At 40.3% G+C, this 21,145-nt stretch overlaps 1 protein-coding gene across 1 annotated transcript in view; it reads right to left on the reverse strand.

Moving 5' to 3' along the window:
* LOC139750148 (MAM and LDL-receptor class A domain-containing protein 1-like) overlaps positions 1–21,145 on the reverse strand; it is a 308,596-nt gene that overhangs the window by 76,024 nt on the left and 211,427 nt on the right. The window contains 7 exon segments of the mRNA XM_071664474.1: positions 1,333–1,499; positions 4,993–5,095; positions 5,360–5,496; positions 7,035–7,229; positions 8,355–8,550; positions 12,654–12,852; positions 12,995–20,301. Of these exon segments, the coding sequence (XP_071520575.1) occupies positions 1,333–1,499; positions 4,993–5,095; positions 5,360–5,496; positions 7,035–7,229; positions 8,355–8,550; positions 12,654–12,852; positions 12,995–20,301 (8,304 nt within the window).

A 21,145-nucleotide genomic window follows, 5' to 3' on the forward strand; every position in this document is an offset into this window, starting at 1 on the left:
AAGCCAGTGTTGTTAGCGATGTCGAAGGTTGTAATGAAGTTGAGAGAAAATGCGTTTGTTGAGGGTGAAGTGAACTTAGATTTATGATGGATGTGAATTCGGGTGACTTCTCATAATGTACTAAATGTAATGATGAGTTGTAATGTGAAAGACGCCAGACCGAATCCATTTCCGAATGTTGGCGTTTATAGCTTGGCAGTGATTTCCATTCAAAAATTTCTAAACACACACACACACACACACACACACATACACATACACATGAACATAAGGATCTAATTCAGAAGTTCCAGAAGATGGCAAGAAAGACGGAACCTGGAATTATAGGACTGATCAAGAGGTTGGAGGCCATAGATATGCCCACTATGGAGGAGGGATGGAAGAAGATCTCTTACCTACAAACCCTAAAAGTATGAGGCACAGAGCGAGGGAAATATACCATATACAAACTGATTACAAAGCTGTTTTCTATAACGAACAAATGCATTATATACTTTTCCTACCATCATCCCATCAGTTAGCGTCAGTTACGGAATATTTCTCCTGAACAATAAACAACTCAAACAAATCCAGATACTAACAAAGAACATATAAACATTGGTACATACAGTGATTAACACAAACGGATTAAAATTCGTTCAGGTAAGCTGGTCTGTCTCAACCAAACTATGACAACCCAGGAGAGGGGAGTTAAGACCATGAAGTGGCGACACATTCCTCTGCTACCCACACTGAGATGGAGGTCATAGTTCCTTGCTGTAAGAACAGTATATGTGTGAAGTGAATATGGAGGAAGAAGAGGAAAAAATGCTTAAATCAAGAGAGGAAGTTATAGGGGGCAATAACTGAAGAACAATGAAAAAATAACGATCTTTAAAGGAAAATGTCAGGTTGTAGTTGATAAACAAGACCACAAAGTGGATGGTAGGAACTACTGTGATGATACATGTATGGCAAACACCATCGAAAACCTCAGCTTAACACTACCTTGACGAAAAATGTTATATCCAGTTTTAAAATAATGGTAAGATATTGTTACTTTACATGGCACACGTAACACTAACATGAAAACTGACCCTTGCAGGGAGGAGGTCACGCCTGTGTTCCAGCATGATGATGCCACAGGAACAACATCTACAAGAAGCTCTTGGGTCCTTTATGTCAAACATCCCAACACGACCAAATATGAGATCAACAAACAAAAACACATTCCTAAAACGCCTTTGTGTATTGAATTATGATAATCGATGTATTTGAAATGCAACATAAGCCTGACGTGCCTCACTTGTACAAAAATTATATTTTACTTATGAAATTCTCTTTATTACTTACCAATAGTTATGGCGGTGACGAGATCTGTCACAGCTTCATATTCTCCTAAGGATGCTGAGGTAAAAGCATAGTAGCTGATGCTGTTTCCGTGTGTATGGTCCACATTAGGCCTGAAAGGTATCTGCTCCTCGTTCTCTAAAGAGTCAGTTCCTCGAATCAACTTCCACCTAATAACGTCGTGGTAAAGAAAACTTAAATTGATGTTTTCTGTATAAATATACGGAAGGATTGATTTGATGAGCTGATGTTCCCAGCGAATGAGTGTGAGGCAGACATATCATTTAGGGAAAGGAAAAAAAGGAAGGAAAGTTCCAGTGAATGTCACAATATCCCAGGAAGAGTAGAGAGCAACCACAAGCTGGCTAGAGATGGGGGAAACCTCTGGAGTGGATGAGATGATAACAGTTAGTTGTTGACGGCTGAAGGTGATGTTGTACCGCAATGAACAGTATATATATATATATATATATATATATATATATATATATATATATATATATATATATATATATATATATATATACATATATATATATACATATATATATATATATATATCATCCCTGGGGACAGGGGAGAAAGAATACTTCCCACGTACTCCCTGCGTGTCGTAGAAGGCGACTAAAATGGGAGGGTGCGGGGAGCTGGAAATCCTCCCCTCTCGTTTTTCATTTTTCCAAAACAGTAACAGAGAAGGGGACCAAGTGAGGTAATTCCCTCAAAGACTCAGTCCTCTGTTCTTAACGCTACCTCGCTTATGCGGGAAATGGCGAATAGTATGAATATATATTATTTTTTTTTTATTATACTTTGTCGCTGTCTCCCGCGTTTGCGAGGTAGCGCAAGGAAACAGACGAAAGAAATGGCCCAATCCCCCCCATACACATGTATATACATACGTCCACACACGCAAATATACATACCTACACAGCTTTCCATGGTTTACCCCAGACGCTTCACATGCCTTGATTCAATCCACTGACAGCACGTCAACCCCGGTATACCACATCGCTCCAATTCACTCTATTTCTTGCCCTCCTTTCACCCTCCTGCATGTTCAGGCCCCGATCACACAAAATCTTTTTCACTCCATCTTTCCACCTCCAATTTGGTCTCCCTCTTCTCCTCGTTCCCTCCACCTCCGACACATATATCCTCTTGGACAATCTTTCCTCACTCATTCTCTCCATGTGCCCAAACCACTTCAAAACACCCTCTTCTGCTCTCTCAACCACGCTCTTTTTATTTCCACACATCTCTCTTACCCTTACGTTACTTACTCGATCAAACCACCTCACACCACACATTGTCCTCAAACATCTCATTTCCAGCACATCCATCCTCCTGCGCACAACTCTATCCATAGCCCACGCCTCGCAACCATGCAACATTGTTGGAACCACTATTCCTTCAAACATACCCATTTTTGCTTTCCGAGATAATGTTCTCGACTTCCACACATTCTTCAAAGCCCCCAGAATTTTCGCCCCCTCCCCCACCCTATGATCCACTTCCGCTTCCATGGTTCCATCCGCTGCCAGATACATTCCCAGATATCTAAAACACTTCACTTCCTCCAGTTTTTCTCCATTCAAACTCACCTCCCAATTGACTTGACCCTCAACCCTACTGTACCTAATAACCTTGCTCTTATTCACATTTACTCTTAACTTTCTTCTTCCACACACTTTACCAAACTCAGTCACCAGCTTCTGCAGTTTCTCACATGAATCAGCCACCAGCGCTGTATCATCAGCGAACAACAACTGACTCACTTCCCAAGCTCTCTCATTCACAACAGACTGCATACTTGCCCCTCTTTCCAAAACTCTTGCATTCACCTCCCTAACAACCCCATCCATAAACAAATTAAACAACCATGGAGACATCACACACCCCTGCCGCAAACCTACATTCACACATACACACACACACATATATATATATATATATATATATATACATATATATATATATATATATATATATATATATATATATATATATATATATATATATATATATATATATATATATATATATGTTGGAAAGGATCACAATTTTGCACGTGATCAAGATATTCCTATGAGTCCACGGGGAAAATCAAACACGATAAGTTCCCAAGTGCACTTTCGTGTAATAATCACATCATCAGGGGAGACACAAGAGAGAAATATAAGTCAGTTGATGTACATCGAAGAGACGAAGCTAGGACGCCATTTGGTAACCATGCGACTGTCCAAGACATACAACGACCGTTCATAAACTTATTTTACAAATTTTCTCAACAATAAAGCTATCTAATTTGTATAGACCATCACTGATATTAAGATTATAATTCTTTGTGTATTTAATAATAGAAGCTTCATAGATATTTCTCGTGGTAATAGAATTAGAATTAATAACTGAGATGGCATTACTCCAGTCAATACAATGATCATAGTTTTTAATGTGATTAAACAAGGCATTTGATTATCTATGTTGCTTAAGTCTAAGAGAAAGATCCTGACCAGTCTGCCCAACATAAAATTTATCACAATTTCCTCATGGAACTTTATAGATGCATCCAAGAGAAATTTCTGGTGAATTCCTGATTAAGATATTCTTTATAGTATTATTGTTGCTGAAGGCAACATTCACATCAAAGGATTTAAGCAACATGGGAAGTAAAGTGAAATTATTATTAAAAGGGAGAACTAAAAGATTCTTGGTGTCAATGGGAGGTTTGGGCTCAACTCTATAAAATGATTTCTTTGCTAACTTAGGGATTTACTAATGAAAGATCTAGGGTACTTTAACTTAGATCCAATAGAATATATCTTTTCAAACTCATCATCAATAAACTCTGGACTGCAAATACGTAATGCCCTAAGGAACATAGATTGAAATGATGATAATTTAACTCTGTCATGTTGAGATGAGTAATAATGGATATATGAGCATACATTGGTAGGTTTTCTGTCTATGCTAAACTTAAACTTGTTTCCTTGCCTATGGATCATGCAATCTAAAAATGCTAACATACCATTATTTTCATTTTCTACAGCAAATTTGATGGAAGGTACTAAATTGTTAAGTAAGGGAAAAAATATTTGTAAATTTTCATTTGTTGGCCAAACACAAAGAACATCATCTACATACCTAAACTAAATTGCATTAGAAGGTAAGATAAAGGATATCGCCCTCCTAGATTGGGAGAGAGGAAGTATCATTTGACGTAGATAGAAAAACCTCATCGTTGACCACTAACTCAGTTACAGGTGGTTCGGTGTTGTTGCAGAGAGAGGAGAAACTGAAGGTGGTCACTGTGTTGTACGCGGTTCATAAATGAAATAATGATTCCTCAAACGAAAAGGAATAAAGATGTAGACTTTCGAACGTCATGAAGAATAAATGAAAATACTAAGCTGAAGTGTAGGGTTAACTTGGTTGGTGAATTGTGGGGTAAATCTATAAATGCAACTTGGATTAATACTATGTTAACGTGGAACAATGATTTTTCATAAGACGTCATAGACATAGTACAATACACAACTCTCATCAATATAATCAGACTCATGATGTGTTGGTGGCAGAGTTTAAGGCAGTTACACAAGTATAGTTTGTACTTCAGATGTTAAATAAACTAAACAATAGATTTGTGCAATTACTGATACAGACCTGAACAACGCTGCAGCCGTCTCATCTGGCAGAAAACTGTATTCGTTTGCTTTGATCTCCCAGTTGCAAAGATCCTGCCCCTCAAAGGTGCACTTCTGCTGGACTGTTAAAACAAAATATCATCAAACTGTAAATATCAAGATATAACATTTCATAGAAATTGTCTGAGTTATCATTGCCCTCACCTGTGATACAGATAGTCTGAGATATCACTGCCCTGCTCTGTGGTATAGATAGTCTGATATATCACTACCCTGACCAGTGATATAGATAATATAACCTAACATATCACTGCGGTATAGCTAGTTTATAAATCACTGCCCTGACCTGCAGTATAAATGTCAGTACTGAATCGTGAGCAACTCACCACAACCCTCCTCGTCTGAGTCGTCACCATCAGGACAATCAACAACAAAGTTACATCGGTTCTTGACAGGCAGACACGTTCCACCCGCACAACGATGTTCCCCAGAGGTGCAGTTGCGTGACGGGTGACCAGAGAGCCTGGAACACAAGGTAGGTCGTGCATGACGATGGCTCTCTGTAAAATCTAAATTTCTTCTAATCATGAATATTCAGATCAAGTTGGTCATTAAACAAGTCGTTCTAAAATCTTAGTTTATTCTAAGTGTGAACAGACCACTGCATGTTTATGGTTATGGGCGCCACAAGAAAGGGAGTTTACATGCATACATTATGCACTCATCATCTATACATCATGCACTCATTATGTACCACAATGTACGTAGTTCTTCACAGCTTCTCCAGCGGTTACTGCGATGACCTCTTGCTGAACTGCCTAAGGCAGTTTGAAAGAACTATTAATTGCAATACTGAGTGATGCAACACCCCTACAATACTGAGTGATGCAACACCCCTACAATACTGAGTGATGCAACACCCCTACAATACTGAGTGATGCAACACCCCTACAATACTGAGTGATGCAACACCCCTACAATACTGAGTGATGCAACACCCCTACAATACTGAGTGATGCAACACCCCTACAATACTGAGTGATGCAACACCCCTACAATACTGAGTGATGCAACACCCCTACAATACTGAGTGATGCAGCACCCCTACAATACTGAGTGATGCAACACCCCTACAATACTGAGTGATGCAACACCCCTACAATACTGAGTGATGCAACACCCCTACAATACTGAGTGATGCAACACCCCTACAATACTGAGTGATGCAACTCCCCTACAATACTGAGTGATGCAACACCCCTACAATACTGAGTGATGCAACACCCCTACGATACTGTTTGATGCAACACCATTATAGTACTGAGCGATACATCACCCCTACAATACTGTGTGTCGCATCTGAAAATCAGATCCATTGATTGTAGAGAATATTGTACTACGTTTCATCAACTGTTCTTGAGCTTAAGTTGTATCCTGTAAGTCAACTATGTGTCCGGTTTTACCCGAGTGAGGTCATCCGGGAGATGTCAGGTCAAGGTCAGGTTGAGGGTGGGTCACACAGACCCTTGCGCCAACGTTGCCTCTCTCTAATCATAAGGTCACTTGACACCTTTTCATGTTTCCTCCAGCTCTGTAGTCGTGACCTCAGTTATATCTATCAACTATCTCTGCATCTCGTCCTCGGAAGTTGTGGTAATACACGAAAAGTGCTTAGGATTCTCTTGTTTTCTTTTCAGAGTTGTGTTTCTGCATATTTAGTGATAGGATAGCGAGTGTCCGGTGTTTAGGTCGGGGAGGTATGCAGTGTCATGGAGAGTGGTTTGGTAAATAATCTTGCTTAAGATGAAATGTGGCAAGGTTGCTGGAGTGGATGATATTGTAGTTGAATTTTTTAAGAAATGAAGTACTTTTAAGTATTCTAAGTTATTCAGTTGTTACAGACTTCATCCCTGACCGCCGTGATCAGTCTGCCAGATTTGTTTCCTCCTTGTTTTTCACTTAGATCTTCCTGCTGCATCTAACTACCTCCTTCCAAACGATATCTTGTAGACGAATATGGAAATGGAACATTTAGGTTGCAGTTAAAGAAATATCACTTACCTGCAGCCTGGGGAGAAGACAAAGTCGTCGATGGCAATGTCTCCTAGTTCCTCTACTCCAACTTTGCCTTCAATGATCAGCTGGAAAGGTTGGTGCTGAGGCAACAGGTCAGGCGTCACTGTTTGCTTCACCCAGAAGTTTCCCATCTCTCCGTCCAAAACCAATACCTTATCCATGTTTGACTCTGATTCATTGCTGATGAGGGAAATATAGCTATTTTAAGAACCAAATCTCATTTTCATCATCTTAATTTGACAACATGGTTACTATAGTCTTTATCTATTAGGAAAAGGTAATGTTGTGGTGACAAGGTATCATATAGGAATTAGAGAAGCAGAATTTATCAATTTCTTTGACATAACTACTTGAATGTAAGGAACATTTTGATCAGTATAAACAAGGGGAAGGTTCTGACCTCTGCTACTCCTAGTTCTATACTAAATGGACCGACTCCATATACCGGGAGAACAGATCTGTTGCTGTCGGTTTCATTTAAGGTAAATATTTTGTTTGTGTACCACGAAATTATTCACAAATATCTTGATATCTGGTGTTAACAGACAGGAGAAACTTGTTTCTCTGCAGTCTCCTTAGTGGACTCTCTCTGTAATGGTAACCGTTAATGATCTTATATGGAAGTAATAGTTACATGCTAAAGTCAGCCATGATGACCAATAATCTAAGAATTTATGGCAACTTAACTAAAACATTTTACCATCGTTTTCCAATCGTGGAGTCTCAGGGATGATATAACACTAGTCCTGAAATAAAGGTTAAATGCACCAGAACTTGGTAATGATCATGTTGTGATAATGGCACTACTGTAGTAATGATATCACTGTTATGATGATACTGCTGTAGTGATGATACTGATATAATGATGATATTGCTGTTGTGATGATGCAATTGTACTTACATTACTGTTATAGTTCCAATATACTATAGTGATAATAGTGCTGTAGTACTGATTTACTGGAGTGAAAACTAGATTATATCAACCTTTGTTAGGACATTGTAAACGTTACTTTGAAATGGGAATAAAGACAGTTGAAGGTGATGTTTGAGATATGATTGGTCATGTTAGTTGTTTATAATACTGGATTCTCAGACACAGAAAAACTGTTTATAGAATCCTGAACAACTTGGCAAAAATGAAAAAACTTCTGAATTTCAAATGTACTAACAACGAAATTCGGCAACAAATATCTATTACATTTGAGTAAACTGAACATAAGGATGATATCTTCTCACACTATCATATGTTATCAAACCTTAACTGTCAGATATGAAATTTAATTTACAAAGTTTTTCTGAACTTACCGCACCAAGACAGTGAGGGACCCAATGTCCTTGCCAAACATATGGGAATAGAATGTAAAGATGCAGTTGGGACCAGCCATGATAGGGTAACTCACTAGCCAAGCTTTTTCATTATAACGCTGAGGATGAGAAGTTTCAAGATAGAAGTAGTGGCCCCTGTGACTGGAGCTTGTGTGATCGAAGTTGGGTCCAGTTCCTGTTGATCGAAAAAACATATTTCAAGTTTTGTTCCATCCTATTGCTGGACCCACAAGGTAGCAACAGGCAATCATGTGTGATATAGTTATCATACAACGGAGACAATAACAAAAATCAACAAATCTGTATCGGATGTTCTGGTGCCAACTGACTGGAAACTGGTAAATCTTACTCCTATATATGAGAAAGGAGGCAAAAAGTGTCCCTTGAACTACCGCCCAATTAGCCTTACGTCAGTGTCAGGTAAAATGATGGACATCATAATGCGAGGTAAAATTGTCACGTTTCTAGAACACAAAATTATAACGGATAATCAACACGGTTTCCGCAATAGAAGATCCTGCCTGACGACTTTGCTGGAATTTTCTAATGCTATTTATCGGAACTGGGACGAAAAAGTACCGTCTGATGTATTATATTTAGATTTCCAAAAGATTTTCGATAAAGTACCTCAAGAGACTTTTTCATAAACTTAAAGCACACGGAATCGGTGAAGAACTCTGTACATTTAACAGAGACTGGCTTAGGGGAAGAAAGCAGCGTGTAGTATTAAACAGCCACAAGGGTCGGTCCTAGGCCCAATTCTTTTCATGATATACATTAATGACCTAGAACTCGGTCTCATATCTAAGATCTCCACATCTGCTGACGTTGCTAAACTAGGAGGTAGAGCTGTAAACAGGCGGGACTGAAAAATGATTCAAAGAGATGACAAACTAAGTTTAATGTAGACAAGTGGAGTTATGCAGTTTGGAGACAAGAATATATTACGACTACAAACTACTCAGAAACTCTCTAATCAAAATTAACGAAGAAAAGGACCTTGGAGATGTCATTAGCAACAATCTGAAATACGCTAAACAGCGTCAAGCAGCAAGTAAAAAAGGCAACCAAATGTTAGGTTTCATATCCAGGAACATAGATTACAAGACACCAGAAACAATTCTCACACTTTATAAATCTCTAGTAAGACCACACCTTGAATATGCCGTCCAAGTTTGGTTCCTAAACCATTAAAGAGATTAGAAAAATTAGAACAAGTACAAAGACGCGCGACAAAATTGATCCCATCCCTTAGATATCTGGCATGCGAAGAAGAGGCCAAAACGATTAGATCTCTTCAACCTCAAGAAACGTAGACTTTGCAGCGTAATGCAAGCGCTCAAAAATCTGAACAAGTTCGATAAAGTAAACCAGGAGAAACTTTTCAAAATACAAGAAAATGCGGTTACCAGGACAAATGGAATAAAACTCAAAGCTAAAAGATACAATGCGGACGTTGGACAAAACCTCTTTTCGTATAGATGTGTTAAGCACAAGAATCAGTTACCGTCAGACGTCGTGAATGCTAAGACAACAAACACTTTCAAAAGTCGTTCGGACAAATATTTCATAAACTCAGGTAAACTCTGAGATTAATGTCAGAAATAAATTATATGACGACAGCGGTGACGGAGACACTAGGAAGCTACTGTGAAGCAGCAGAGTCGGTGATACCTTAAAAAACTGTTGAGAGGAATTACATTTTCTTGTTAAGTTAAACTTTTTTCTTTACCACATAACCCAGTCGTGGGTCAATCAGACCTCCTATTGTCTGTCTTTCTAATGTAAACTCATGTAAACTACACAGAGACATATCAAACCATGGCTGAAACACATATAAAAGCCTAATATGTAATTCTCATATAAAATGGAGACAGTGTTCCATCCTCTGCAACAGATGTCAATAAAGGTTCCATTTCAAACACACAGATCTCACTTTCCATAAATGCTGCAATCAACAATGGAACTATGTCTACTTCTCCATATAATATACTTTCGCTAGTGCCAATTTACAGCATAACCTGAGCCGACAAACCCACAATTAACGTTGAAAAATCTATTTAGATTCTCCAATTCAACGTAAAAGATATTCGAAATGATACTGCAGAACATTAAAACTTTATAAACAAACAATATCAGTACAGGTTTCATACAAGAAACCAAATTTCCCACCTCATGAAAATTCACGTGCAGTCTCAAACTTCGCCTGCATCAGACTGACTGAACCCGACATGTAGATGCGGCAGTAATCCACTCATCCTTATAAACAAAAACATTATTACAAACGCAGCATAAACACACAATGTCCTGCGTCAGTAACTACGTCTTCTTTATCAATCATGTTTCAATCACCTACGTATCATATCATATCTCCATTAAGTCAAACAAGGAGTATGCTCCACACACCAGGACAGAGGCCTCCAACATCCAAGGTGTTTGAGCAGGATGAACCACTAATGATTCACTAAGTGACACAACAGATGACACTTGAGAAGGCTGCGGAAGGCCTAGGAGGCGGTCAGAGAAGATAAGGATGGAAATTAGAGTAAGCGTATCACCCTGAGAATGGCTGGAAAAATGAAAATAGCATAAGGGTGAGAATTGAAATTTATGATTCTATTGCCAGGATGACAGAACATGACCTGCAGCGTTGGAGGGGAATCGACTGTTAGGCATTACGTTGCACAACTTGGGGAGGGATTGGAGGAAATTTTGGCTCGACGAACTGGGCACAATGGGTCCCATGCAACAATGGCTCTAGCCAATGAATGGATCCAGTCACGAAGCTTGTTAGTTTCTGCTTGTCAGTAGGACAGTGTCGGGTTATCCTTAACTGATGGATAAACACATGAACACGAACACATCCACCAACAGTTTCATTCCAGGAGATTTATTGATATGACAAGAATTGTCACCTTTTATACTTTTCTTTGTGAACTCATTGTTAAAACTGGTCAAGTTTATGTGACTAGTAGTTCAAGCCAAGATAGTTTTGAGAACAAACTAATTCTCAATTCTTCATCTCATCACTTAGTATCCTTTTTTAATCTGCCCACCTTTCTCCTTTCTCATGCCACATGCATCTCTTGCACATACCATTACTGCTTCCCTAAATATCTCCCATTCCTCACCCACTCACCTTGCTTCATTTACTCCCTCCTTTTGCTATTCTACTCTCTATCTCTCTTGGCATTTCTTCACTCAAGTCTCGTTTCCAATCTCACTTACTTCCACCACTCTCTTTTCACCGATTTTGTTTCCGCTTTTTCCGAAACCTCTACAAAATTTCAACTTTGCTTCCACAGATAGTTATCAGACGTCCCACCAGCTGCCCCTCTCAACACGTTTACATCTAAAAGACTCTTTTACACACCAATTAATTGATATGTAATCCATATTAATATCCTACATCTCTCCTACTCACGTATACTTGTGTATGTCAGTCTTTTTAAATTAAATATTCCCAATCACCAGTCATTTTCAGAACGCATCTACACAAGATGTTCACCATTTCAATCCATGATACTGGATGCCCGTGTCCATTATACCCTTAGCGGCCGCATCACTTACCTTCGCATTCCAGTCACCTATCACTATTATCCAGTCTCTTGCATCAAAACTGCTGACACTCACTCAGCTGCTCCAAAGCGAAAACTCTTGCCTCTCATAACCTTTCTTCTCATGGCAGGGTCCATAGGCTCTAATAATAATCACCCATCAGTCGCCATCCACTTTCATTTTTACCCATATCAGTCTGGAGCTCACTTGCTTACTCTTTCACACGCCTCTACAACTCCTGCTTCAAGACTAGTGCTACTCCTTCCTTAGCTCTTGTTCTCTCACTAGCCCTTGACTTTACCCCTGAGACATTTGCAAACCATTCTTCCCCTTTACCCTTGAGCTTATTTTTTACTCAGAGCCAGAACGTCTAGGTTTCTTTCCTCAACCATACTACGTATCTCTCCTTTCTTCTCATCTTAGTTACATCCTCACATATTCAGACATCCCAGCCTTCGAAGAGGATGAGCACTCCCTGCTTGGCTTCTTCTTCTGTTCCATCTTTTAGAAATTGAATGACAAGAGACAAGAGGGGGGGAGGGTTTCCAGCTCCCTACTCCCACCTCTTTTAGACGACTTCTACGATACACAGGGAATACGGAGGTAGAATTCTTTCTCTCCGACTCAGGGATAATTGCCCATCTCTTGAAATGAGAATAAAGTACAATTAAAATAAAAGACAGGTCACTTAAAAATGTGCATAAAGAAAGTGTTACTGACCTAAGGTGTATGTGCTGCCGCTCCACAACGTCCAGTCAAAGTCATCTTCGATATCATCTTGACCCTGGGAGAACCATCCTTGCCACCTGTCGTCCTCAAGAGTCAAGAAGTGATGTCCATAACATATGGGCAATGCTTCATCTTCTCTTGCTCCACAGTCATCATTTAGGTCACATACTTTCTCATTCAGTATACATACCTGTAAAAAAGTGTTTTGTCAGCATCGCCAGGGTTAATGACGTATGTTCGTTTCAGAAGCATCAAATATAAGCATGATCTTAAATTCAGCACAAGGAATGAAGATAATGCATATTCGTTTATCAATAAAGCTGTGCAATTACCATTGTATGAAAACAGTGGAATTCATGAGAAGCACACTCATTTTCTGATGGTTGTGGATAGTGGCAATTCTGATCAAATTCAGTCTCATCGATGGCGAATTTCCCAAAGTAATCTTCAGCTGATTCCTTATAAAGAGAAAGTTGAAAGGGATGTTCTTGTCGCCCGATGCCCACCTCTCCATTGACCCATTGCTCATTACCTGTCTCAAAGTCACCACTAAAGAATGTCAAATTTGTGAAGTCATCTGGCGTGGAATTGAATCGCAATACAACATTCGATCCCAGGACTCCTTTCATGTAGTACCAATATTTGAAGTGACAACTTGGAGCAGAGTTTTGGTACCAGTGCGTGAGAGCATTGCCCTCATCGTCTATCAAATTATCACTTGTACTGTGGAGAAGCAAGAAATGGCCGTCTTTGTTCCCAGTTTCGTCAACATAAGGACCGCCTGAATCTGTACCAAAGCTGCTGTCATCAGCCTTGGCAAGCACCCAGTTAAGTTGATCGTCAATTGTCTCTTGCCAGCCACAAGAATCAACCTCAAAATTGCAGTATGAGGGGCATGGCAGCTCATCGCTGGAGTCACCACAGTCAAAACGAAAATCACAGACTTTTGTGAAAGGAATGCATTGAGAAGACTGACACTGATATTCTCCCTCTGAACAAGAGTTTGTGTCAGAAGGTCTGCAGTCTAAGGAAAAAGACATATCATCAACAGCTATATCTCCATTACCTTCATTACCCACTTTACCTTCAAACAAAATTTTGAAATATCTTGGAAAGTTGATTGGGACATCCACTTTCACCCAGAGGTATTCCTCAGTTCCGCTTGTTTGGAAAATCTGTTTAGGCGGATATCTCACTAAATTTTTAGTTGTTTCAGCGACAGTAGCAGTAAGTGTGGCACCCTGGTTGGCTCTCATCATATACCAGAATCTAAAGTGGCATAATCCAGATGAAGGATTAAAAGTAGCGCTAGATAGTCTACCGATCTTTCCTGCGTCACCTTCTCCGCTCTTCAGGTATAAGTAATAACCTGTTTGATTACCATACGTGTGGTCATAGCCCGGCCCAACATCCTCTGACAACATTTCGCCAGTTTTGCGTGACCATTCACTGTCACCAATTTCTGAGTTCCAGTTGCAAAAGTCTTGTTCAAAATCGCATCTTTCAGGATATTTTTCACACAATGTTGGCAACTCATCTGTTCTGTCACCACAATCATCACTAAAGTCACAAAGCTGATTGCTATTGACACAAACACCGTTTATACAGTGAGTCTGATCATGTGTACAGAGCGTCTCCGAAGGCAAAGAACAATTCATAAGATGAACTTCATCAATCATAATTACTCCCTCTGTGTCATAGTGATTGGCTTCAAAACGAAGGTTCCATCCACTTCCATGTTCTCCAATGCCAACAGTCTCATTATGCCAAGTGTCATTCATATCTGTAAGCACAAACCAAATAGGATATTTGTTATCATTGCTTGTCTGAAGATAAAGATGTAGACTTGTGCTTCCAACTTGTCCTCCGTGGATGTAATAAAAGAAGGTCATGAAGCAAGCTGCAGCGGATGAGCCAAGAGGGGAACTGATAAGATTAGCTGTTTTTGATGATCCGCTAAGTTTTTTGTCAACAATCATAACTTCATCACGATCCTCAGTGCCTGTATTACTGCGATTCCAAAAGTAAGTTCCATAACTTTCGTCATGCCATCCACAAACACCATCTTCAAAAGTACATTCGGCACATATTCTTTCATCCGCCCCATTCCTGCAGTTGTCTACAAAATTACAAACGTATTCTAATGGTATACACTCTCCAGCTTCACACTGGAACTGATCACTGCATGGTTCTAATGTAGTAGTAGATGGAATTGGTTGTAATGTTGGTAAGGGATTACTTGATAATGCACAGGCCTCAGTAAAGGATAAGTCATCAACAGCAATAACAGATGCTTCTGCTCCTAAGTAATCGTTTGTCTCTCCTGTAATAACAAACTGAAGTGGTCGTGTCATTACCTCCTGAGGTTCCACGAATATATCTGCACGTTCCCAGTAAGGTCCAACAGCTCCAGATATGATAAGGTGATCCACCAGTGGGCCGTTGCTTGCGTCCCTTGTTGAAACAACTAATTTGCTTACCGCAGGTCCGTCCATGTAGTAGAAAAACTGGAGAATACATGCGTCAGTGAACGTGTCTTTCCGAGTTATCACTGAACTTGCTAGCGTGGCAGTGGTATCATTGTCGTTACTGCCAGAATTGTCAATATAGATAAAGGAGCCACTAACTGTGTTGACAGTGTGGTCTCTCTTTGGAATGATGTCGTCGGATATTGGTGAACCCAACTGCCAGTAGTTAGGACCTTCTTGAAGCCAATCACAGAAGGAGGAATCTTCAAAGGAACAACGTCCAATGAATTTATCACATCCTGCAGTCTCATCAATCTCATCGGAATAATCACCACAGTTGTCAACAAAATCACAACGATCAAACATTGACACACACGCCTCATTACTACAAGTAAACTCTTTACATTCTCCAGGATTTTTGTTAGGTGTGGGAAGGAAACAGTTGTCAAACTTTATATCATCTACTGCTATGTATCCGCTAATGTCTAAGTTTCTATCACCTTCAAATCTAACATTGAATTCAGGTTTGATTCTTCCAATATAAACTACTCCATGAATCCATTCATCCCCATGATTACCAACTAGCCTAAGTAATTCTGTAGATATATCGGCGGTTTGATAAAATGCAGTTAAGGTGCCAATGAAAGTTGAAGACAGGTTGTCAGGCTTCCCGTACATAACATACCAGAATGTCATTTGACAATAGCCGGCAGAATTGTGAAGTGCTGGACTCTGTAATACAGCTGGCGTCTCTCCTCTGGTGCTCCCATCAACTGGAGCTACTGCCATATAGTGACCTGATTGTGTTAAAGTGGTGTGATCCAGGGGAGGGCCATATGAATTATTAAATTGGCCTGTTAATGGTAACCATGATAATATGCCACCGTCTGTCATATTGTTACTCCAGCCACAGTAAGGTTCATCAACGGGATTTTCATCGAAAGTACAGTTGTAGCCACAAAAACGTTCATCCCTACCATCAACACATTCCTGTATGAAGTTACAGATCTGATATTCATGTATGCAAGTGTTACCCATATCACACGTGAGGGAACAGTCTGGCACGGTAGAGTTGGTGCATTCGCCAGGGATTGTTTTCACTTGGTCTAAGGCAATAATGCCATTGTTGCCATCGTCAGATTCAGCCATGAACTGAAGCTTGTAACGGTTGGACTGTTCTACAGACACCTGCTGGAATTTCCATTCTGCGTTGATAACGTAAGGATTTTTCCATACCTCTAAAATCTCATCTGTAGCCATTATCTTGGTGCTGAGAGTTAAAGAAGGTTGTCCGTTACCTTGAACATGATACCAAAAGCTAAGACATAGTTTTCTTTGTTCCATGACATTGGATTCTAGGATAGCTTGTGGTTCCTTTTCTGTAAAACTTTCCCTAAATGTGTCAACATATGCAAATTTTCCGTATGGGGATCCCAGACTGACGTCTACATTAGGGGCATAGATATTATCAAGGTACTTGCCTGTTGTTATTGACCAATCAAATTGATCTTCATTTACAGAATTACTCCACATACAAAAATCTGTTTCAAAGTTGCATTCATCCATCGGTTCACAAGTTAACAGTGGCTGTACATCATCAAGGCCAACTACGTAGCCACTGCCCCTAACGTGACTTTCAAAGGCCAGAGAATATTTGATAGAGCTAATCACAGGCAGCAAATACCTGCTCCAGGAGTGACCTATGATGTTGGTGATATTAATCCTAGGATCTTGATCTAACATGCCATTCCTGCGTGTATATACAAGTAGATCTGATGAAGAATATCCGGGGAAACCATCCAAGTAAACCCAGAATTCAACACACGAATATTGAGGATGAATTTCGTTTGTAAAAATTGTAGCTAACCCTTGACCAGACAGTTTGAGGTAGTGACCAAGCGATGACTGTAAGGAGTGGTCTCCATCTGGATGTTTTTCATTTCTTGTGTTGGAACTTGAAACTAATACCAATTCCCAGTCTAGATCATCTTCAATTGACTGCTCAAAATGGCATACATTTCCTGACTCAAAGTCACACAACTTTGTCGTGCGACACATACCAAAGGTTAATGTGATGTCGTCCAGAGCTATAACCCCCTTGCCAAAAGAATTTGGTGTGGCTTCTAGTGTTATGTAACTTGGTGCTGCATTTGTTAGATGCACCTCAGCTTGTAACCAATCGTCCCCTTGTTCATGTGAACGTTGCCAGACTAAATCGACGGAATTAGTGCCTACCAGCTGCAGCCGCAGAGATCCAATATCAAAGCCAAACATATGGTACCAGAAGGAAAGACAAGCCCCACTGACTCCTGTACCAATAAGTGGGCTAATTAACGTAGCAGTACGTTCTGTCTTGTTTGTGGTGCTAACATAAATGTAGTGTCCATCATCTGTCAGAAGAGTATGATCAGTACTTGGTCCCGTTTCTGTTGCTGGAACTCGTCCCTGCCAACGTTGCCAGTCAAGGCCATCATCTGTGTTCTGCGTCCAACCACACGTGAGAGCATCTTCCTGCTCAAAATCACAGTCGTATATAGTGGGTAAGTGGGTTGGTACTGGGGTCGTAAGAGGAGGACTGAATGTGGGTATCTTACAGTTTGTTGTAAAGGCAATGTCATCTATTGCTACAGAAACAAATTCTGATGATGTTATATCCTCTTCTACAAGAAGCTCAAACATTACCTCAAAGGTGTCAGACAAGACTTCGGGATTCACTGTTATTTCCTCCCAAAGGTAATCCAAAGTAGAGTTGTGAAGATGTATCAGCGGCGTCCCATCACCTTCAAGTAAGATAACGCTTAATGTGGCATTAACTATATGCTGCATTGAGTACCAAAAGGTCATGCAGTTGAGCTTGGCAGGAACAGTACTTCCAAAGAACTTGGCGCTATCACCTCTTTTTTTGCCCTCCAGCTTGGCCACCATGTAATGACCGGTCTCATAGTTGATGGTATGATCCACAAGGATACCTCCTCCTTCACTGCCGGACGATCGTTGCCAGTCAAAGGTGTCCTCTCCATCATTTGCATTCATCCAGTCACACCAGTCATACTCAAAGTCACACTCATGAGCTTTTGGACAGACACTGGGTATGAACTCTACATCATCAAGGGCAATAACACTTGCATTGTTTGTCCCGGTTATGCCCTTAAAGCGGACAACATACTTCTGTAAACTGGGGAGAGTTACCAGTCCAAGAGACCACATCTCAAAAGCATTTCCTTCAAAGGACCAGACAGGAACAAATCCCCCAGTACCAGCCTCATCTGAAACCTGGACAGATAAACGACCAACATTCTCACCAAGGATATGATACCAAAATCTGAGGCACTGGATTCCTACAAACTGATACACTGGAGATGTGAGGAATCCAACCTTTCCAGGGTCAGTTTTTCTTTTGAGAAATGCGTAATATCCTGTTTCACTGTTGTACGTATGATCCAGTGGAGGATTACTTGAGATGTTTTCCTTCCCACGTCCTCTGACCCATTGTGTATCGCTGGTCTTCTGCTGCCATTGGCAGAAATCTACTTCAAAATCACACAATGAGGAATGGAGCTTTGATGTAAGTTTGACATCATCCACAGCCAACATCCCACGTCCAACCTCCTCCCATTCACCCTCAAGAATTATTGAGTAGTCATCATCAGTCTCCAGTTCTCTCTCAACAAGCATCCATCTGTCCTCCTGAGACCCACTCACTGTAAACAAAGTAGAGTTTTCCTTTAAATTTTGCTTCATCTGAACAATTCTAAACGTACCAGCATTTCCACCATATAGGTAGTACCAGAGTGTAAAGATGTTTTTGAACCCATCTGGTCGTGACTGGACCGTACTTATAAGTCTTGCCTTGTCATTCTTCTTGGCAAATTGTTGGTCAAAGCAGACATAAGTGTACCGTCCCATCCCAGTGGTGTGGTCAGAAAGTAAATTGCTGTTGGCATCACTCATCATCCAGTCTTGTTGGTCAGACTGATCCTGTCGCCAGTTACATCGCGCACCATCAAAGTCACAGTCCAGGATAAGGAAACCATCAATACAATTGAAGAATGTGATGTCATCGATAGCAAGAGACGAATGGGATTCTGCCCAGTCGATGCTCTGATCAAACACTGGTGTAGCAGTCAATTTGAAGTAAGATGTTGAGGGTACAAGTCTGGCAGGAACAAGGATCTCATACCAGGTTTTTTCTTGTATGTCAGAGTATGTCAGGTTATATAACAAGTGGTCAGTATTTTGATAACTATTGTGAGAATAAACAGCAAAATGCGTATTCATTCCTTTATCGAGGAATAACCAAAGATGCAGTTCACAATAATATCCTGTGGTGTGCCTTAATTGTGGACTGGTCAGTACAGCTGTTTTGTCAATAATACCATCTGCGCCCTCAAGATATATATAATGACCATCAGACTGATGATGTGTATGATCCACACTTGGATGGCTATATTGGGAAATTTCATTTGCCATGATTCGTCTCCAGTGGAATATTCCCTCACTGGTATCAGACCAGCTGCACATATCATATTCAAAATTGCATGCACCACAGTCTTCCTCATCAGCATTATCAGAACAATCATTTTTCCAGTCACATCTCATAGAGTCAGATATGCATTTATCATCTGCGGTACAGTAGAACTGGTCATCTGAACATGGATTGGTAGGAGGTTTAGGAGTAACGCCATCAGGAAGCGTGATGTTCACTATACGACATGAGTCAGTGAATGATAAGTCGTCAATAGCAATATCCGATAAGCCGATGTTATTGGTTACCCCCTCAATAACAAACTGGAAGGGCATTTTCGTGATGGTGGATACGATTGAACGATCCCAGAATTGCCCTTGTTCTCCTGTCCTTGTAAAGGAAAGTTTCTTTTCACCATGAAGCTCTGTCCGGATATACACATTCAATTCCTCTATATTTCTGCCATACATATAATAATGGAAACGTAGCTTACAAGTTAGCGGATTTTCTTCATCAGCTAACAGTACTGGGCTGACGAACCAGGCACGATATATGGCTTTTCCTTTTCTGTCATTGCTAGTATATGAGGTCGGACTTGTGACATACATATAATGACCAGCAGATAATCGCAATGTATGATCTGCAGGTGGGCCAGTCAGGAAGGTGTTGCCTCCCTCTGCCGTGTGACCAGTCCCATACATCCAGTCTGAAAGAATATGAAAACGAAATGTTACCTTCACTAGAAGTCATATTTACAAAGCTCATTTTCAGTTTTAGTCCACTGAAAAGACATCAGACATTACTGATCTTAAATCTCTGCAAAAAACAAAACGCATAAATGGATTATTAACTACGGATGATACGGTACTGTTACGCTGGGTTAAAGAGCACCTCACGAACGTTAAGTCTATAGACAGGGGAAGCACGCATGCAACACCTCAGTGACCTTAGTTGAATCGAGAGAGAGAGAGAGAGAGAGAGAGAGAGAGAGAGAGAGAGAGAGAGAGAGAGAGAGAGAGAGAGAGAGAGAGAGAGGGTTACCAGATATAATGGGTCGAAAAGCATTCGAGAAGAGCGAAACTTTCCCATAGACGGTAGATGCACTGCCTGAACAGATCATCAGGATTTCTCTATATGTCTGCAAATGTTATGTATGACAACAGAAACATTGTCCCAGTTGGTCCTCAACCTCACCAGCTGTGAAACTCGCTTTGTTTACGAACCATAGCGATGCAGCAACATAACCGCTGTTAACGGGACTGTGGGAGGTACTTATTATACAAAATAATGTAAAGGAATTCAAACAGCAACAGACCACTGGGTCTTTTCGAGGTTGTTTGAGATAGTGGAAGACATCAAAAACTCACAGAATAGTATGGTAAAAGTTAGAAGATATACAGATAATTTAAAGAGAATAATATGGAAATTGTCATTTTGACTATGGAGGAGCAAAGAGGGTGTATTGAAAAGGTTTGGATATGTGGAGAGAATGAGTGAGGATATATGCGTCAGAAGTGGAGGGAACAAGGAGATAAGGGGGGGGGGGGGGA

The sequence above is a fragment of the Panulirus ornatus genome, chromosome 9 (genome assembly GCF_036320965.1).
Source record: "Panulirus ornatus isolate Po-2019 chromosome 9, ASM3632096v1, whole genome shotgun sequence".
In the NCBI taxonomy this organism is placed as follows: domain Eukaryota; kingdom Metazoa; phylum Arthropoda; class Malacostraca; order Decapoda; family Palinuridae; genus Panulirus; species Panulirus ornatus.